Below are 18,017 nucleotides of genomic sequence, written 5' to 3'. Positions count from 1 at the left end.
GACACTCCTGGGACACTCCTGGGAATAGCAAGACTGTAGGTGACTGGGAAAATTCATCCTGGAAAAGGCACCAGTAAGTGTTTAGGTTGCCAGGATAACTGCATTAAATATGCATGAACTTACCAAGAGCCAAGCTCAAATCGAAAGACACCTTACTTTAAACTAGTATTCTTTGTAAGTAGATGAATCCATTTATCATATCTTTTCTCATTAGACTTTGAGGTGAGTAGGTTTATTTTAGTCATCAGCTGCACTAGGATGACCATAAGAACAAGGGCTTACCTTATTCCTATTCTAGTATTATGGAGAACAACATGATCAGGAGTGTCAAACACACATCACAGCGGCATCATGTGACATATCAGGACTTTTTTCCCCTTCCTAAACTGGGCATAGGCGTGGCCAGTTCGTGACACATCCAGCCCGTGGGCCGGGAGTTTGACAACCCTAATCTAGATCAGGGGTCTCCAACCTTGGCAACTTTAAGACTTGTGGATTTCAAGTCCCAGAATTCCTCAGCCAGCTTTGCTGGCTTGAAGTCCACAAGTCTTAAAGTTGCCAAGGTTGGAGACCCCTAATCTAGATTGTTTTAAACTTCCTTTGAACCCTAAATCCTTTTCCACTCTACATCAGTTGTCATTCAGATTATTTAAAAAATTTGCAAACTAAGAAATTATGCTTCTAGAAAGCCAACATAGCTGACTTAACAAAGACTTCATAGTTTTTTCCTAACTATTTAAATAAGCAGCACAGTTGAAGAGATGGAAGAAGCATGGGGACAGGTAGTTATTTGTATACAGTGGGTGGGGGGGTAGAAGTTAAAGAACCAGGAGTAGGCTACCCACTGGTTGCTATTGTGGCAACTCTTGGGGTGATCACTTGTATTGCAACTAAAATTGAGCAATAATACTTGCCACCAAATTATGGCAGCAAGTGTCTGTTTCACTTAAACGCTATTCACTAAGATATGATTATCTGAAAAAAAGATTTGTTCTTGACTTGGCTTCATCATCTGCATCTTTTCCAATGTTCCTTCAGCATGTTGGCGAAATCATTATAAAGCTCACAGCCTGAAGGGAGGAAATCATGGCATGAGCCGAGAGGCTAGTAAAGCACTGCCCTTTATCTATGTGAAGGTTTGCTGGACAAACAAGGAATAGAGAATTATATTGGTTGAATTGAGATTTCCAGTCCTGATGATTGTGGAGCCACAGTTGGCTTCAGTGGATACATTTCAGGAAGGAAGTTATAAACAACCAGTATATAGGGAGCAGAATAACTGAACCATTTATCAGTTCTCATTAAAATTAACAATACTTGATTCAAAATTTTGGCCGTTATTCCTTGGGTCCTAGTGCTGAGGATTTTACCTCCCGCACACCAACTTTAACATTCCTACTTTCTATGATCCAATAACATATTACAGCATTGTAATATCAGCATCAGCATTGTGGTTGTCAAACTCAGCAAAAGAGAGGTTTTAAATATCTAAAATACTTAATGGCAGTCAGTTGAGAAATAAGCATCCTTTCCTAACTTGCTGCCTTCTAAAGATACAGGGATCAAAATTGTGAAATATATACCTAACATAGTTACTGGCGCATTGGTTCTTGGAAATTCTGTGATACACACCTGGAAGGTTCCAAAATGCGTTATGCTGATCTCAGTAAATTACCATTAAAACATTAATTTTACGCACAGGATGAGTCATTTTTTCCAACTCAGATTGAGACAGTGTTCATCTAAACATCTAGAACAAGTTTTGTAAATGTTCGAACTTGTGATAGCCTTTATTGCTGGGGACAAGCAAAGATCACTATTAATTAGCAGAAATATTTAGATATTTTAGTCTGAGTAGTTGTTACTGGATCAAAATTTAAATTGTCTTATTTTTTTATTTTGTCAAACTTTATTTTATCATTATTACCAAATAAAATATGGTATCAAACCTGCTACAGCAACATAGACAGATTGTGCTAACTCAAGAAATTATGTTATCCAGAACATAACATGAGAAGAACATTGGAAAGAAGAAAAAGAAAACAATAGGCTTGCTTCAAGGTCTCTATTTTATGTTCAGTCTTGTAAGAATTAAATAGGCCTAGCCCTAGCAACTTGAACATTATTTTGTAAACGTTCATTATGGATTCATTCTAGAATATATTTTTATTCTTTGATAATCACCTTCTCTTATAAAAGCTTCAGGTTTTGCTGTATGATGCTCTGCTCAAAGTACTCCAATAAAACACATGTCCACATACTTCAATTCTTGAAACTCTGCAACTCTGATGGGGGAGTGGCGAGAGAGGGATGTATGCATTTCTCTACTTTTTTATGAGATTTTTATTACCTTCCCCAGCTTCCAAGACAGGAAACTGAACAATAAGTATCCCAGCCTCAGAAAGGATGTTCCCAGAACATGACTTACAACTTAACCATCCCTTTAAATATTAAACTGGTAATCTAGTGCTGATTTATGGTGCAGACTATTTGCATATAGTTATGGGGATGAAGTGGACTTTGAAGAAGTAGGATAGAAAGAATATTGCTATTTTTGATCTCTGATGTTGGAGAAGACTCCTGAGAATATCGTGAATAGCCAAGAAAACAAACAAATGGTTCATTAAATTAACCCAGGTACAAACAACCAGCCTCAAATTATCCTGCTTCAAAACATAGCTGCAGCAAGGTAAATGGATTCATGGGCAATGGGATTGTTGGAAGACCTAAAGGAACTCCGCCGCCTTCAACAGGACCTATGTTTAACTCACAGAATCATCTATTGCAATGTCCTTCTGTTAAAGACTACTTCAGCTTCAATCACAACAATACAAGAGCAAACAATAGATTTACAGAGGAATTATTGAGTCTGTCATTTGCACCTCTATAACTGTCTGGTTTGGTTCTGCAACCCAACAAGAAAAACACAGACTTCAGAGGATAATTAGAACTGCAGAAAAAATAACTGCTACCAACCTGCCTTCCATTGAGGACCTGTATACTGCACGAATCAAGAAGAGGGCCGTGAAAATATTTGCAGATCCCTCGCATCCTGGACATAAACTGTTTCAACTCCTACCCTCAAAACGACGCTATAGAGCACTGCACACCAGAACAACTAGACACAAGAACAGTTTTTTCCCGAAGGCCATCACTCTGCTAAACAAATAAGTCCATCAACACTGTCAGACTATTTACTGAATCTGCACTACTATTAATCGTCTCATAGTTCCCATCACCAATCTCTTTCCACTTATGACTGTATGACTATAACCTGTTGCTGGCAATCCTTATGATTTATATTGATATATTGACCATCAATTGTGTTGTAAATGTTGTACCTTGATGAACGTATCTTTTCTTCTATGTACACTGAGAGCATATGCACCAAGACAAATTCCTTGTGTGTCCAATCACACTTGGCCAATAAAATTCTATTCTATTCTATTCTATTCTATTCTATTCTAAATTTAATATTAACCACTTCAATCTTGATTGCAGAAAATATGACTTCTGTAACAGAGTTATTAATACTTGGAACACACTACCTGACTCTTCTCAAAATCCCCAAAGTTTTAACCAAAAACTGTCTACTATTGACCTCACCCCATTCCTAAGAGGTCTGTAAGGGGCGTGCATAAGAGCACAAACGTGCCTACCGTTCCTGTCCTATTGTTTCTTTTCATTATATCCAATTAATATAGTTATTACATACTTATGCTTATATATATGCTTATATATTATATAGTTATTTTCATGCTTATGCTTATATATACTGCTGTGACAAAATAAATAAATAAATAAAATAAAATAAAATAAAATAAAATAAAAAAGGAACAAGTTGGGGAGAAATCATTCTTGAGAAAATCTGTCTGTATGGTCACTAAGCGTCAACACTGAAATGGCAACATATAATCAGTCATTATCAGTCATGGTAATGAAGCAGTTATTTAGTTCAAAATTAGAAGACAAGATTAATGCAAAATAGATCTGATTATCAGATGTCATTTGTTCAAAATAGGATATGTAAATTGAATTGGAAGGGCTACCTGAAGACAAGATTGTACAACTTCTGACATCTGATGCTCAGATCTATTTTACATTAATCTTATGTCTTCTAATTTTGGACTATATAACTGCTTCATTCCCATGACTGATAATGACTGATCAGCGTTGTCATGTCAGTGTTGACTCTTAGAGAACATACAGATAGATTTTCTCAAGAATTATTTTAAAGACGTAAACATAATTATAATGAGAGCCTTAATATACATTAGAAAAAGCTTGAATCTAAACACAAACAGAAAATCTTGGCTCTACCCATCTGTATAACTGTGAGGCTCCACACATCCATACAACTTCTCCTTCTTTCCCTCAGTGCCCCACCCACTATTGCTTATACCAGATAACGTAGAATTCAGTACAAGAAATTTGATCTTTATAGAAATTTAATTAAACTTATAATATCAGTAAAAGACAAATAATGTACTTTTTTCTCCTAATTTGATTCATTCAACCTTTGCTGTTCACCACTAGTTTGTCTATATGTTAGTATCTTCTGAATATTCAGCACACTTTGAACCTAATTCAATACATTTCTTTGAATGCACAATAACTGTTCATAACTTTTATTGTTCTCTCTGGTTTACAAAGGCAGTGCATGGACATAGATAGCCATAAAAGTTTAATAAAGGTGGCTGACAGAGTATGACTGTATATTTTGGAAATAAATGGAACTAAATCATAGGAAATAAATGGAACTACAATCATAGGATTGTATAAATGTAATAGGCTTATACGATACAATGTGCTAAAATGAAATAAAGCAGCAAAATTCAAAGACCTCAGCTTAAGAGTGCAACAAATGAGAATTTATTGTGTATGATTCTCTCACCTTTATCATGGTATTGTTTTCATTTTGAATAAATTACCTTTCCAAAATACTCAAGCGGCAACATTATTGATGCTGACAAAAAGTATCATTCTTGTCATGGATGGAACAGCTATTGACACTTAGAGAGGGTGGTAGGTGGGGTGTGTTTTGTTCTGTTTTGTTTTTTATAAAGATTTAGCTAACTTGTCTAAAAATCAAGTTATTTGGCTAGAGTTAGAATTGTGTTATGGTTTTGTTTCATATTTATCTCTTTTAAACTATGTGTTGCCTATATGGAACCATGGGTTCTTTTGGGAAAAGTTGATTTTTGTTAAATCCTTGTCTTTCTAACAAATGCTTAAATCCTGGAAATGATCCGTTGCCTTGTAGCAACTTGTCTTAGATTGGCTGAGCTACAGGCTCCTTCAGTTTCCTCTGGTTTTCCTTTCCTCTTCTGCAGACACCTTCAATCCTCTCACAATGGGATCGGATGGGAAGAGAGAAACTGATTTATAGTACAGGAGATGGTTACAGAAGGGACCTAATTTTCCAGTTGCTATTCATTCTCAGGCATGGGTCACCTCAGAATTGAAGTGTCTTCAGAAGGAGAGGCTGATTCGACCCCGAGGACACCTTTCTTATTATATATGGCCCAGTATTAAGCCATTCAATGGCACCACTGGGACTTTGAGAGTATTTTACGTTTTCTTTCCAAATTCATAATTGACAGCAAACACCTTTGCTGTCCTGTTTTTTTTGCCTTTGTTGTTTTAGTTGCAAAGTCATGTCCGACCCATCGTGAGCCCATGGACAATGCTCCTCCAGGCCTTCCTTTCCTCTACCATCCTCTGGAGTCCATTTAAGCTCATTCAAAACAGCTCCTGGGCTGCTTTCTATGTTGCAATCACAGATTTCTCAACATACGAATGCACTTTACCCTCCTTGAAGCAGTATTCCTAAAAGTTATCCAGGGACATGTTTATTCGCTTCTCACTTATAAGAGATAAAAATCCAAATGTTTGGGGTACAAGAACACAAATTCTATACAAATAATATTCTGCTGCTGAACTGAAAACGTGACATTAAATAAAGCTGGAAGAGCATCAGTGTTATGTTACTGCCCATTTATAGTTCAGAGTAAAACTGCTCCCCGTGTGCAAACCAGAATTATGCAGAATGTCAATTAAATCAACTGTAATCTCCCAGATACATTTTTTATTGCTGGATTCATTAGAAAGGCTCTTAAGGTAATGAATAGTCGTCACTTTTACCAAGGACTGCTGATTCCTTTATAAATGATGACCACTAAAAATGCAGAAGAGACATTTTAAAATCTGGCTGTATTTACACTCTGCCTTTATACTTGAAGTAAAGTAGAATTTACTTGACATATTATGAAAATCACTACCAAACATCAGTTCCGTAATTTAGGATGTATGCATTTCAGAAAACTTGTTTTAAGGTTACATAATAAAGCAGTATAAAAAAGCACAAAATCAGATAATTTGGTTTTTTTAACAAATTCCAAAAATCTATTCTTTATAATGTATTTTGCTTTTCTTTCTTATAGCAAGTCCACACGCAACACCATCGACTCTTCATTTTCCAACATCACCCATTATTCAACAGCCTGGGCCATACTTCTCACACCCAGCAATTCGCTATCATCCTCAGGAGACTCTGAAAGAGTTTGTCCAACTTGTCTGCCCGGATGCTGGTCAGCAGGCTGGACAGGTGGGGTTCCTAAATGTAAGGAAGCTGTTTCTACTTTTTTTCAGAAGTGTTGTTTCTATAACCATGAAATGATATAAACAGATTTGTACACATAAGAAAATCATTCTGCTTAGGGGGCTTAAACCATCCCAAGTTAAATGTGTTTCATTCATGTTGATTATGATGGGACTTAAGTTGTCTTTATTTGGCTACCTTGTGCCTATAATTTATACCTTCTACATGAGAGAATGTAATCAATTTTTGCCAGTAATGAAATCTGCTAAATTTTGATGTAAGGGATTAATGCAACATACCACAGTCCTTGACTTACGGCCACAATTGAGCCCAAAATTTCTGTTGTTCAATGAGACATTTCTTAAGTGAGTTTTGCCCTATTTCTTGCCACAGTTGTTAACTGAATCACTGCAGTTGATAAGTTAGTAAACCAGTTGTTAAGCAAATCTGACTTCCCCCCCCCATTGACTTTGTTGGTCAGAAGGTGATCACATGACATTCACACAATTAAGATTATCATCTTGACTTTTTGCTCTCCACATGGACACACCTGTATGTGTATATAGTACTCTCTAATTCTAACATCCTTCCATTGGCATCAAACACTATTCTGTTGTTGTATTTGTATTATTATTATACCCCATATTGCAATCATTGCTTATTCACAGCAATTTTCTGTTTTATAGAGTATCTGATCATTGCCCAATAATAATTAGCAATGGGTAAATTGACTTCATCAGTAATTTGATGGCCTTAATTTTGCATTCCAAAGAATATCATATATATGATTTGAACTTCACATTCGTGTTCAGAAAGTGTCAATTAACATGATCCCAAAGAAAATTGTTTAATTTCTTATGACCTGATTCCCGGATTTTGAAGGTTAATCCAAAATATAAAATAGTAGTAATGAAAATTACTATTGAATTGAACTAATGAATCAAAACAGCTGTTTTAAATCAGCCACATTTACTTATTTATTTATTTTTTAATGGCTTTCTTGTAGCATTTGAGATTTACTTGACCAGTACTTGAACTCAGGAAGATAAAAGTAGAGTTTTTTTTATGGTCTGTTATTCCTAGGAGCTATTATCTTTTTTCCTTATCTCTGAAAAATTAAACAGTGTTCCAAAATTTTGGTTGAATTATCTTCGGTTGTTGTTAAATTTAACAATTATCTTCAGGTTACTAGAATAACATTCCATTTATATGGACAAATGACTACCTCGGTATATAGCCTTATCTAAAATAATATTTGGTTGTCTCATAATAGAGTACAAGTGAAGAATAATGAAGACCATAGTTATTTTTACTCATTACATTTCTAATAGCAGAATTTTTCTTGCTTTTAGCACTCAATTTGTAATGTACATATAATAAAAAATACATGGATGTTAGTGTTTTAGATCCGCAGCTCAGAGTTGGATCCATAGAACCACAAAGTGTAGAAGAAAAATAGCTACCAGCTACATTGCATAATTTCTTAAGAATATATTAATGGTATGGAAATTATATCAGAAAATTACCATGTGTTATATTTGATTTATAGAGCTTCGTTTATGTATTATTTCAGCTATTTTGATGTCTGGCTATTGTCCCTGCAGTATAAACTATATGAAAAAACAATATAAGATGTCCCAAAGGTGCTTTTTCAGGAGGCAAGTGGACGTTCTGGTTTTTCTTTGAAGACATTTCGCTTCTTACCCAAGAAGCTTCTTCAGCTCTGAAACGTCTTCAAAGAAAAATCAAGAAAGTCCACTTGCCTCCTGAAAAAGCACATTTGGGACATCCATGACCTGGATAACTGAGAATCTCTACAGACTTTTAACAACATAAGATGGTCTTATAAATAAAAGTAAATCTCTAGTCCTGGTGACTGACCCAAATTCAATTTCGTATCATTATCCTGGGACACGTATATTTGCCTTCTTTCATAAAATCTCTCAAGTATTCTTTAATATGAACTGGATGTATGCATTCTTCTTTAATACAGTGACAGAAAACCTGTTTTTAATTGAGTTTTCCTTGTCCATTTAAGCCTTTAGCCATATTAGGTTTATGCCATGTGTATTTATCCCAGCCATTTGATTCCAGAGGCAATTAATGGTTTGTTTTTCTTCTGTATCTGACAGCCCAATGGTAGCAGCCAAGGCAAGGTGCACAATCCATTCCTTCCAACCCCAATGTTGCCACCACCGCCTCCTCCCCCTATGGCTAGGCCTGTGCCTCTTCCAGTGCCAGACACAAAGCCTCCCACCACGTCGACAGAAGGAGGTGCCGCCTCTCCCACATCACCGAGTAAGTACAGCCAGAAGGAGGAAACAAGAGGCTGACATGGGTTTGAAAGAGATTTATGTTTTCATAGTTCCGTAAAATGAAACTTAAATTAAATTAAAACATTCCTGTCAATAAGTACATCAACTAATGATTTAATGAGAGAAAACAAATGACTGTGCAAATAAGCAATGGAAGATTTCTGCAAAATAGCATCTTTTTTGAGGGGAGAAGAGTTGCAAGCAATTTGATATGTGCAGTCTGTCTGATTCTTATCATCATATGCCTTCAATTAAAAGGGTTGTGGTGGCTCAGGCTGTAAGATAGCCTGTTATTAAAAAACACAGCAGCCTGCAATTACTGCAGGCTCGAATCCCACCAGGCCCAAGGTTGACTCAGCCTTCCATCCTTTATAAGGTAGGTAAAATGAGGACCCAGATTGTTGGGAGGGCAATAAGTTGACTTTGTAAATATACAAATAGAATGAGACTATTGCCTTACACACTGTAAGCCACCCTGAGTCTTCGGAGAAGGGCGGGATATAAATGTAAATTAAAAAAAAAAGTATATAAGCTTTTTTTCCTTGTCAAAATTTGTCATCGTTTTACAATTTTCAACAATACAGAAACATCTCATGCCCAATTTTTCTGATAGTTTATACTAATCACCAGAATGCACCGCTGGTCTTATGGTGATGCTGGCATAATGCTTTACAGCTTCCAAAATGGGAGAGGAAATTTCTTGGTGATTTGTTGTCTTTACTTTAACTCTGAGAACAGCAGAAGCACGAAAATCCTATTGACACTGAATATGATCGGACTGTAAGAAAAGATGAAATTAATAATAAGTCATTTCATCAGTATTGCCCAAAGAAGGAAAAATATCGATAGAAATTTTCATTAATTTAAAAACGAGCTTGAAAGCATCTTTAAAAATATCACCAACAAGCAAAGATCTCTGAGCAAAAAGTCTTAAGATCTCATTTTGGGGCCATCCGGTTTTTCCTTACTGTAGAGAAGGAATGTGACAACTCTACAGGCAAGTTGTATGGTGATTTAGCTGTTTGGGTCTCCAGTAATATTCTTTGTTTTGACTCATTGCAAAAAAAAAACAAAAAAACCATTTTAGCAGTGTAAAGCCAAAAAATGAATAAATGAATGAGCAAAAACATAACCTGCAGTCTTGTCTTTGAAAGCTTAAGACTTTGACACACCATATCACACACTGATGCTCTAATCTGTTTAGATGCATATGTAGGAATAAAAATATTTCACATTTAGACAACCACTTTTTCTTCTCTGAAAGAGGTAAAAAACATGCTAATAAAAAGAAGACTTAAAGAGCACTGATTGAATTAAGTTAAGTACCCATCTTGGTAATTAAGAAGGTAACAGTCACTTTATTCAAGGCTATTAATAACATGATAACTAGATTTAAAGGCCTTTTAGCCTTTACTATCACTACCACTAATGTTGATAGTTTGTAGATTCAGCACATCCACTCTGTCTTACTCATTCATGACAGACTATTTGGCTGAAGTAAGATAATGATATAAAAAGCTTTGTGAGCTCCAAATGCTATATTTAAAAAAAGACTATTGCTATTCATTCTGACAAGGAAAAATGAAATAAAATTACTAGTCAAGGCATTGCATGAAGAAAACATATTCTATGACATGAATTTTCACACCTTTTATTTCTTCTTCTTTGTAAGACAAAAGGTTATTGAAACATAACAACTTGTATTCTTAATTGTCTCCTTTGTGATATTTTCTTTTTAAGATTTCATCAAATGCATTTCACAAGATGGGTCACAGCTGCTTTGTGCCTGAAACTTTGATTTAAACTAGATTAAATAAAACTGAAATTTCCTGATTGCTGGATTTGTTAATCCTCCCAGGGATTTATAACTTATATAGCTATGGAATCTGAAACATGAGTGTAGACAGTTTCACAGTTAGCCTCCTGAAAGCTCCGATGGGAGCTTCCCACAATCACAAATAGGTGATAAATTATTATATGGAAAAAATGAATGGTATGCCATAGTAGATGAATCTTATGGGAGGGCTACATTAAAACAAGGTGAGCAGTTGAACTGGCTGGCTTTGGATGATTATTTTTCATATTTCCTCTGTCAGGTTCTTGTCCTCCTCTTAGTACAGCATCTGTAGAAGATCAAAGATTATCACCAATCATATATTGTAAGAATAGCAGACACGCTTGTACCATATATATCATCTTCTTTGGAAAGATGAAAACGCATGCTGTATTAGATTAACGCTGCCTGGGATTTTGCTTTGTTGACTATATTTCTTTGAGGGTAATAATTATTTCAGAAAAAGAAGGAATTTTAAGACTACCCTCTGTGCCACAGAAAATGAAAAACAAGTCACAAGTTACATGTTTTGGTATATTAAATTAGAACTTCTGGTTCGGTGTTGTCAACTCTAATGTGTAACATCTCTAAAACATTAATCCTCCCCAGATACATTATCTGGGACCAAGCAACTGGAGATAATGTCTGTTACATTTCAGATATTATTTGGGCAGAACAAAGGCTCTTTCATCCTGTATGATACATATGAAACCCAGTTTGGAAGGGCAGATATGTAAGAATAATAGCAACAAGAAAAACTAATACATCAGATCAGCATTTTTTATTTCTTAAGGGCTTCTCTAAAGTAAATGATTGTTTGATGATTAAAATATTGCCTAATGGCAATGAATGATTGTGACATTCAGGGGATGCTGAGAGATTGTGAACTATCTTTCTTTTTTTGTTGTTGTTCTCTGTCTATATTTCTGTCATTCAATCATTATAAACAACATACACTTCTGCATCATAACCTCAAGAATGCAGAATCTGTGGTTTTGTTCTCTAAATAGAATCTGAAACATAATAGATAAGCATCATTTAGATCAGTTTTTTCAAACTTGGCTACTTTACTAAGAATTACCAGAATTCATTTACAAATATGAACTTCAGGACTGACAAACTATATAAAATTGTATTTAAATATTTGGAAACACATATAAATAGGAATTTGTGTTGATGATGCATAAATAAGAAGTAACCATTATTATATTACATTATAGCAAAAAGATATTTTAGATTTGATGTGATGAGCCTCAGCTGGCTTGTTTATTAGCACATAAGAATTGTGTTTCACTCATATCCCTTCTACGTGTAATAAGTTCCTTTGATAATGTTAGATATACTTACCATGTCCTTTTAACACAAAGTTGTAAGAACATAAGAGATTATCTGCACAGATATTTGTTCATTTAACCAGTATGGCTGTTTTTATGTCTCCAAATCTTGAGTAGAAGACTTTGCATGACATGACATTAGATCTAAGAATTTTTACGAGAGAGAAAGAGACATACCGGTATATATTTGGATATAGATATAGATTATTACACAATTCTTAAGTTGATGTGTTTTATGATGGTATTGACTGTAATGTATTTCTCTATTTTTAATTGTTTTTTCCAATGTTAGTCTCATGAGAAGCTCACTTAAAGTCATGACTGTTCCCTAACTATATATTCTATTTCTTTGAGTTACACAATAGTTTTATGACAGGCCATTACTTTGAATAGGGTAGAGATCACCTAATTTATACCATTAATTATGTTATTAGGACATTGGAATAACCCATAAAGCTCCAGTTGTCCCAAAGGTGCTTTTTCAAGAGGCAACTGGACTTTCTGGTTTTTCTTTGAGGGCATTTCACTTCTCATCCAAGAAGCTTCTTCAACCTTGAAGAACCTGAAGAAGCTTCTTGGATGAGAAGTGAAACATTCTCAAAGAAAAAATAGAAAGTCCAGTTGCCTCTTGAAAAAGCACCTTTGGGACAACTATGATCTGGATTTCTGAGAATCTCCAAAGACATAAAGCTCCAGTCTTGTCACAGTAGGTAGTTTTTACTTTTTTAAACCAGTAGTTATATACTTATTTGAGAGGTTATATTCTGTATTATTAACAAATTATTCTTCTGAAAACCTGAATTGACAATCATGAAGAAAGTCTGTCTACTTCTCATTTTGCCATGCCCAACCAACCCCTCAAAAGAACAACAGTCTATGGCAGGGGTCCCCAACCTGTCAGATCTCAGGGACCACTAAATTCATAATTTTAAATCTCATGGACCACTAATATGATCTGCTTAATGACTGTTGGGTGGATGTGGCTAGATAGTCATGTGACTGGGTGGCCATGACCAGCTTGATGTCACTCACACTGAGGGGCACCTAACTGGCCTCTACTCACCCCTCCCCCTCCTACCCACTCCTCCCATGCCTGCCCGGGCTCCTTAGGGCCCCAACAGGAAGCAGTTGTTAGAGCTAAGTAGCCACCATGAGAAAGAGTTGGCAAAATAGCTGGCTCAGTTCAAATTGGATCTGACCGAGAAGGAGGCTCAGCAGAAGCACCTCACTGAGGACTAGGAGCATAGGCTTTCCAAGCAGAGGGAAAACCTGCAGGAGTGCAAGGCCAGGTACCGGCGCCTGGAGGCTCAGCGGGCTGAGATGGTCAACCAGTTCCAGGCCGTGATGCGGTACCACTAGAACAAGGCCGTCAGGCTCTTCGCCACCAGCAGCACTTCCCTCCAGCCTTCGCCCAAAGCCCCACAGCAGGAGGCTGAAGCAGACCCCAACCCACACAAAAAGACCCTGAAGGGGGAGACTCTCTGCAGCAACACAAGCATTCATTGCATGTATCCAGTCAGGGGCCATAGTATGAGGACCCCTGATTTAGTGCAGTATAAAAAAATGCAAATAATTTTTCTGGGGACCACCAAAATTTTCTCATGGACCACCAGTTGGTGACTGCTGTCTATGGAACAGCAGTCTGCTTAGAAAAACTGCCTTATTAAGGGTGTGTGGAAGGTGCAGAGGAAAAGAATTGTAGAGCCACAGCAAAGCAAAGCAGGACATAGAAAGGTGCAAGTACAGGTAGTCCTTGACTTACAACCACAATTAAGCCCAAAATTTATGTTGCTTAATAACACAGTTGTTAAATGAATTTTGACCCATGTTACGATTTTTCTTGCCACATTTGTTAAGTGAACCACTGCAGTTGTTAAGTCAGTAACACAGTTGTTAAATGAATCTGCCTTTCCCATTGACTTTGCTTGTCAGAAGGTCACAAAAGGTAATTGCATGACCCCAGGTCACTGTAATCATCATAAATATGAGTCAGTCACCAAGTGCCTGAATTTTGATCACATGACCGTAAGGATGCTACAATGGTTGTAAGTGTAGAAAACAGTCATAAGTCACTTTTCAGTGCCATTGTAACTTTGAACGGTCACGAAATGAACTGTTGTAAGTTGAGGACTACCTGTACTCTATATTGGCTAATAATAGAGAAGGGAGAAAAAATAGAAATTTCAGAGAGAAGAATTAAGGCAAAGGCAGAAAAGGATTTGTAAGACAAAGACTTTGCTCTATAATATTAATACTATAAGATGTAACATAGTAATAGAGACAATGTTGTAATAGAATAGTCATACAATAAAATAAGGTATAAAAGGAATATTTAATAAAAATTAAATAATAGTATGGTAAATTTTTATAATAATAGTAATTAGCATAATAATATAGACGTAATAACAATAGAATAGAATATAGGATGTTGACAGTGGAAAGTATTCATATTTCACTTGTATGTCTTGGATATTTTATTTCAAAGTAAGATATCTCCCCAATACTTATAGGGATGTATAAAAAACAACAACCTGTGCAGGAGCCAAAGCTTTTGTGGTTCTTCTGAATCTGGGTCAGTCTATTTGGATAGAGTTTAAAAAAGAAGATACGGCCAGGAGAGTTTTATAAATCAGAAACAGTCTTCTTCCATTCTACCATATATAGAATTGCTGTGCCCATTGCAGTGAATCAGATTTGATCATAAACTAATTGATAATAGAGGTGGTATAGTCATAGCCCCAAATCATGTGCTATAACAATGAGAGAGCCAGGAGTATTTGTAACTTTTTACATTTAAAAAATTGCCAATAATTCAGTCAAAATTCACTGTATTAAGGATAATAGCTTTACATAAATGCCATTTTCTACATGCCTATTTATAAAGTACACTTGCAGTTTATTACATTATGTTTATCAGCCATTCATCATATCACAGTGTAATGGAAGCAATTCACGATTTGTTCTGATCTTAAACCAATTTAAAGCACTGGTCACTCAAACATAATATTGCAGTCCCCAAGACTTCTTACCTCTGGATCTTTGTACAAGAAAAGCCATTTGAATTGACTTTCCATGTTTAACTCCAAATATGTAGCGTTAGTTGACATTAAAAAGCAGAATACTCTTCTATTGCCTACTGATGTCCATATTTATTTCTCCATCATCTGAAATCCAGTTGTCCTAAGTCAGATTCTTGATCCTTATAATGTGACTTCATTTTCATGTTCAACATTTGTTTGGGTGCTCAGAAATCAGTGTTGTTGTTGTTGTTTGTCTGTGATCTAGTGCTGCTTCCTGAACGCATGTGTCCCTTCCCTTCACAGCCTATTCAACACCCAGCACCTCCCCTGCAAACCGATTCGTCAGTGTTGGACCACGGGATCCAAGCTTTGTAAATATCCCTCAACAGACACAGGTGGGACGCTTTCAACTTCCGTTCTGTTTGCCATGCCGTTCGTTAACCACGTTGTTGTTCTTTAGTGTTGCTTTTGCAAGTGATGTGTCTCTCCATCAGTTCATCTTCATGGTCTGAATATTAGTGGAATGTCACTTCTGGTAGTTGTTTGTTTTTGTTTTGAGAAATTCTCATGGCAATAGTGGGTTGTTGTTTTTTTACCACAGAGTTATTTCCTCTTCCTTTTTCTTTTCCAACAATCTTCTGCTGCAAAGATAGTCCAATGGCTACTTTCAATTCAGAATATTATTAAAGTTTCATTCTATGCACTGACATCACATGACAAACATTATAAAAAATGCTATGACTTATATGCATTTCATGTAACTGCAAGTATAAAGTCCAGTCCTATTTTGGCAATTAGGAACTATATTTAGATTCAAATTTAAAACTAATTTTCCATATATAAGTTGAAAAGAAAAAAGGAACTTCTCCATTGAATCAGCTTTGTCACCTGCTAAAAGGCAACAGCCCTTGGATTTTCTAATGGTCTCTCAAATATTAACAAGATCTGATCCCGCTTTATCTGCTTTGACTTTAGTCAACGTCAGACAAAGTTACTCTGGAAATGGTCCAAATAAGTGGAACATACTTTTTTTTCATATGTTTAAAATCAGATTGTAAATTTGCCCATTTAGTTACTTAGCAGTTAGGATTGATAATATTCAAGGCAGTTGCTAAAGGCTTTAATTGCTGCATGGATCAAGAAAACATTGAATGACATAGAGCAAAGGATCCAGAATGGAACAGGTAATCATATTATACTGCATGCTTGAGACACGTGATTTCTCCATTGCACAGAAAAGCATGCAATTTCAAAAAACCATCCACCTTGCTATGCTTGTTCAATTGTTTTTTTTAAAAAAAATTCTAATATACCTGTAACAAGAGTAATATTTGACTACACTATGGAATTGTAAAAGCTGCAGTATATTACGAATTGCCTCTGTTTAAATGAGATTAGTGTCTTCAGTAAGAATGGTGCTTAATTAAATGTGGAATGCTGTTAGCCTGCAGTGTAGGTCGCCATGATATTTAGCTCATGACGGGAGTAAAAAGTCTCATAGAAAGCAAATACCTTTGAACTGACTGAAACAATCCTTCTTTGGTTCATTCAGCTGATGCAGAGAATGTATTGATTATCCTGATTCCATTAGCCGTTTATTTTGTGAATCCATAATGACTGATAAAGTAGTTCTCGTTGAAGCTACTTTTGAACAGATACCTTTAGCCTTGCACTATAAGTCTAGTTAAACAACGGATAGCTAAAAGTGGCCATGTCTATCCAGTACATAAGCCCATTTGTTAATGAAATGTTAACTGCCCTGAAACTACCAAATTCTTTGCTCACATATTTTGGAATGCACAGTCTTTGATGTACCACTCAAATGCTAAGTTCAGCTTACAGCTATAAAAAGGTTGTATGTCCTTGGCTGGAGTGATTTTGTTTTAGATTAACCACAACCCTTGACCTACTTCATCACAAAGAAAAATCCAGCACCAGCTGGAAGTAAAAGAAGCTATACCTATATGTATATGAGAAAGACTAAATGGATACTATTAAATTCAATCAAAGCAAGGGGCAAAGTTAAAACTTTTCTAAATGACCTCACATTCTAAGGTCTTCTTCTAAGCAATAACTGCAAGACAAACACAGCTTCTATTTTTTTACTCTTATTCAGAACCTAATAATATGGAGCCAAAGTTAAACTTGCTTTATTTGCCATCTCCCTAAAGATGTTTCAGCTATATTTCTGGGGCTGCCACAAAGAAGAGGGAGTCGGGCTGTTCTCCAAAGCACCTGAGGGTAGAACAAGAAGCAATGGGTGGAAACTGATCAAAGAAAGAAGCAACTTAGAACTAAGGAGAAATTTCCTGACAGTTAGAACAATTAATAAGTGGAACGACTTGCCTTCAGAAGTTGTGAATGCTCCAACACTGGAAATTTTTAAGAAAATGTTGGATAACCATCTGACTGAGATGGTGTAGGGTTTCCTGCCTGGGCAGGGGGTTGGACTAGAAGGCCTCCAAGGTCCCTTCCAACTCTGTTGTTATGTTATGTTATGTTATATTTCTTAATAATGTTCAGCATGCTATTGAAACCAAATCACAGAGATTATTGGGATAGGCACTACGTTCTACAAATGAGGAGGGGGAGAAATCCTTCGTAGCTGACAGAACACAGTTCCTTCAGAAAAGATAAGATTAAAAATTGCTTTCAAATATTTTTTTCTTACCCTCAAATAGAACACTTTTTTAAAAAAAAAAAAATCTCTGGACGTCATCCTGAGTTCAGCCAATATTAATTTAATATGATTAACTCATTTAATTTTTATTGTACAAATGATACCTCTTACCATATGTTTCGGAGTATAAGACACACCTTTCCCTTCCCAAAAAAGACAGCGAAAATCTGGGTCCGTCTTATACTCCGAATGTAGCCTCACCCAGCTTCTCAAACGGAGGTTTCAGAGGCTGA

General features: G+C 36.0%; 1 protein-coding gene across 7 annotated transcripts in view; it reads left to right on the top strand.

Moving 5' to 3' along the window:
* Window positions 1–18,017, top strand: part of NFIA (nuclear factor I A) — a 336,917-nt gene that overhangs the window by 284,339 nt on the left and 34,561 nt on the right. For 6 of the 7 annotated variants that reach the window (XM_058178422.1, XM_058178424.1, XM_058178419.1 and 3 more), the window contains 3 exons: window positions 6,444–6,622; window positions 8,734–8,899; window positions 15,408–15,499. In XM_058178422.1, the coding sequence (XP_058034405.1) occupies window positions 6,444–6,622; window positions 8,734–8,899; window positions 15,408–15,499 (437 nt within the window). The remainder of the gene's footprint in view (window positions 1–6,443; window positions 6,623–8,733; window positions 8,900–15,407; window positions 15,500–18,017) is intronic. The other variant, XM_058178427.1, reaches the window with a different exon arrangement.

Source organism: Ahaetulla prasina, chromosome 3, assembly GCF_028640845.1.
Source record: "Ahaetulla prasina isolate Xishuangbanna chromosome 3, ASM2864084v1, whole genome shotgun sequence".
Lineage (NCBI taxonomy): Eukaryota > Metazoa > Chordata > Lepidosauria > Squamata > Colubridae > Ahaetulla > Ahaetulla prasina.
Note: the sequence above shows the minus strand (reverse complement) of the source record. Positions and strands in the feature narration are given on the sequence as shown.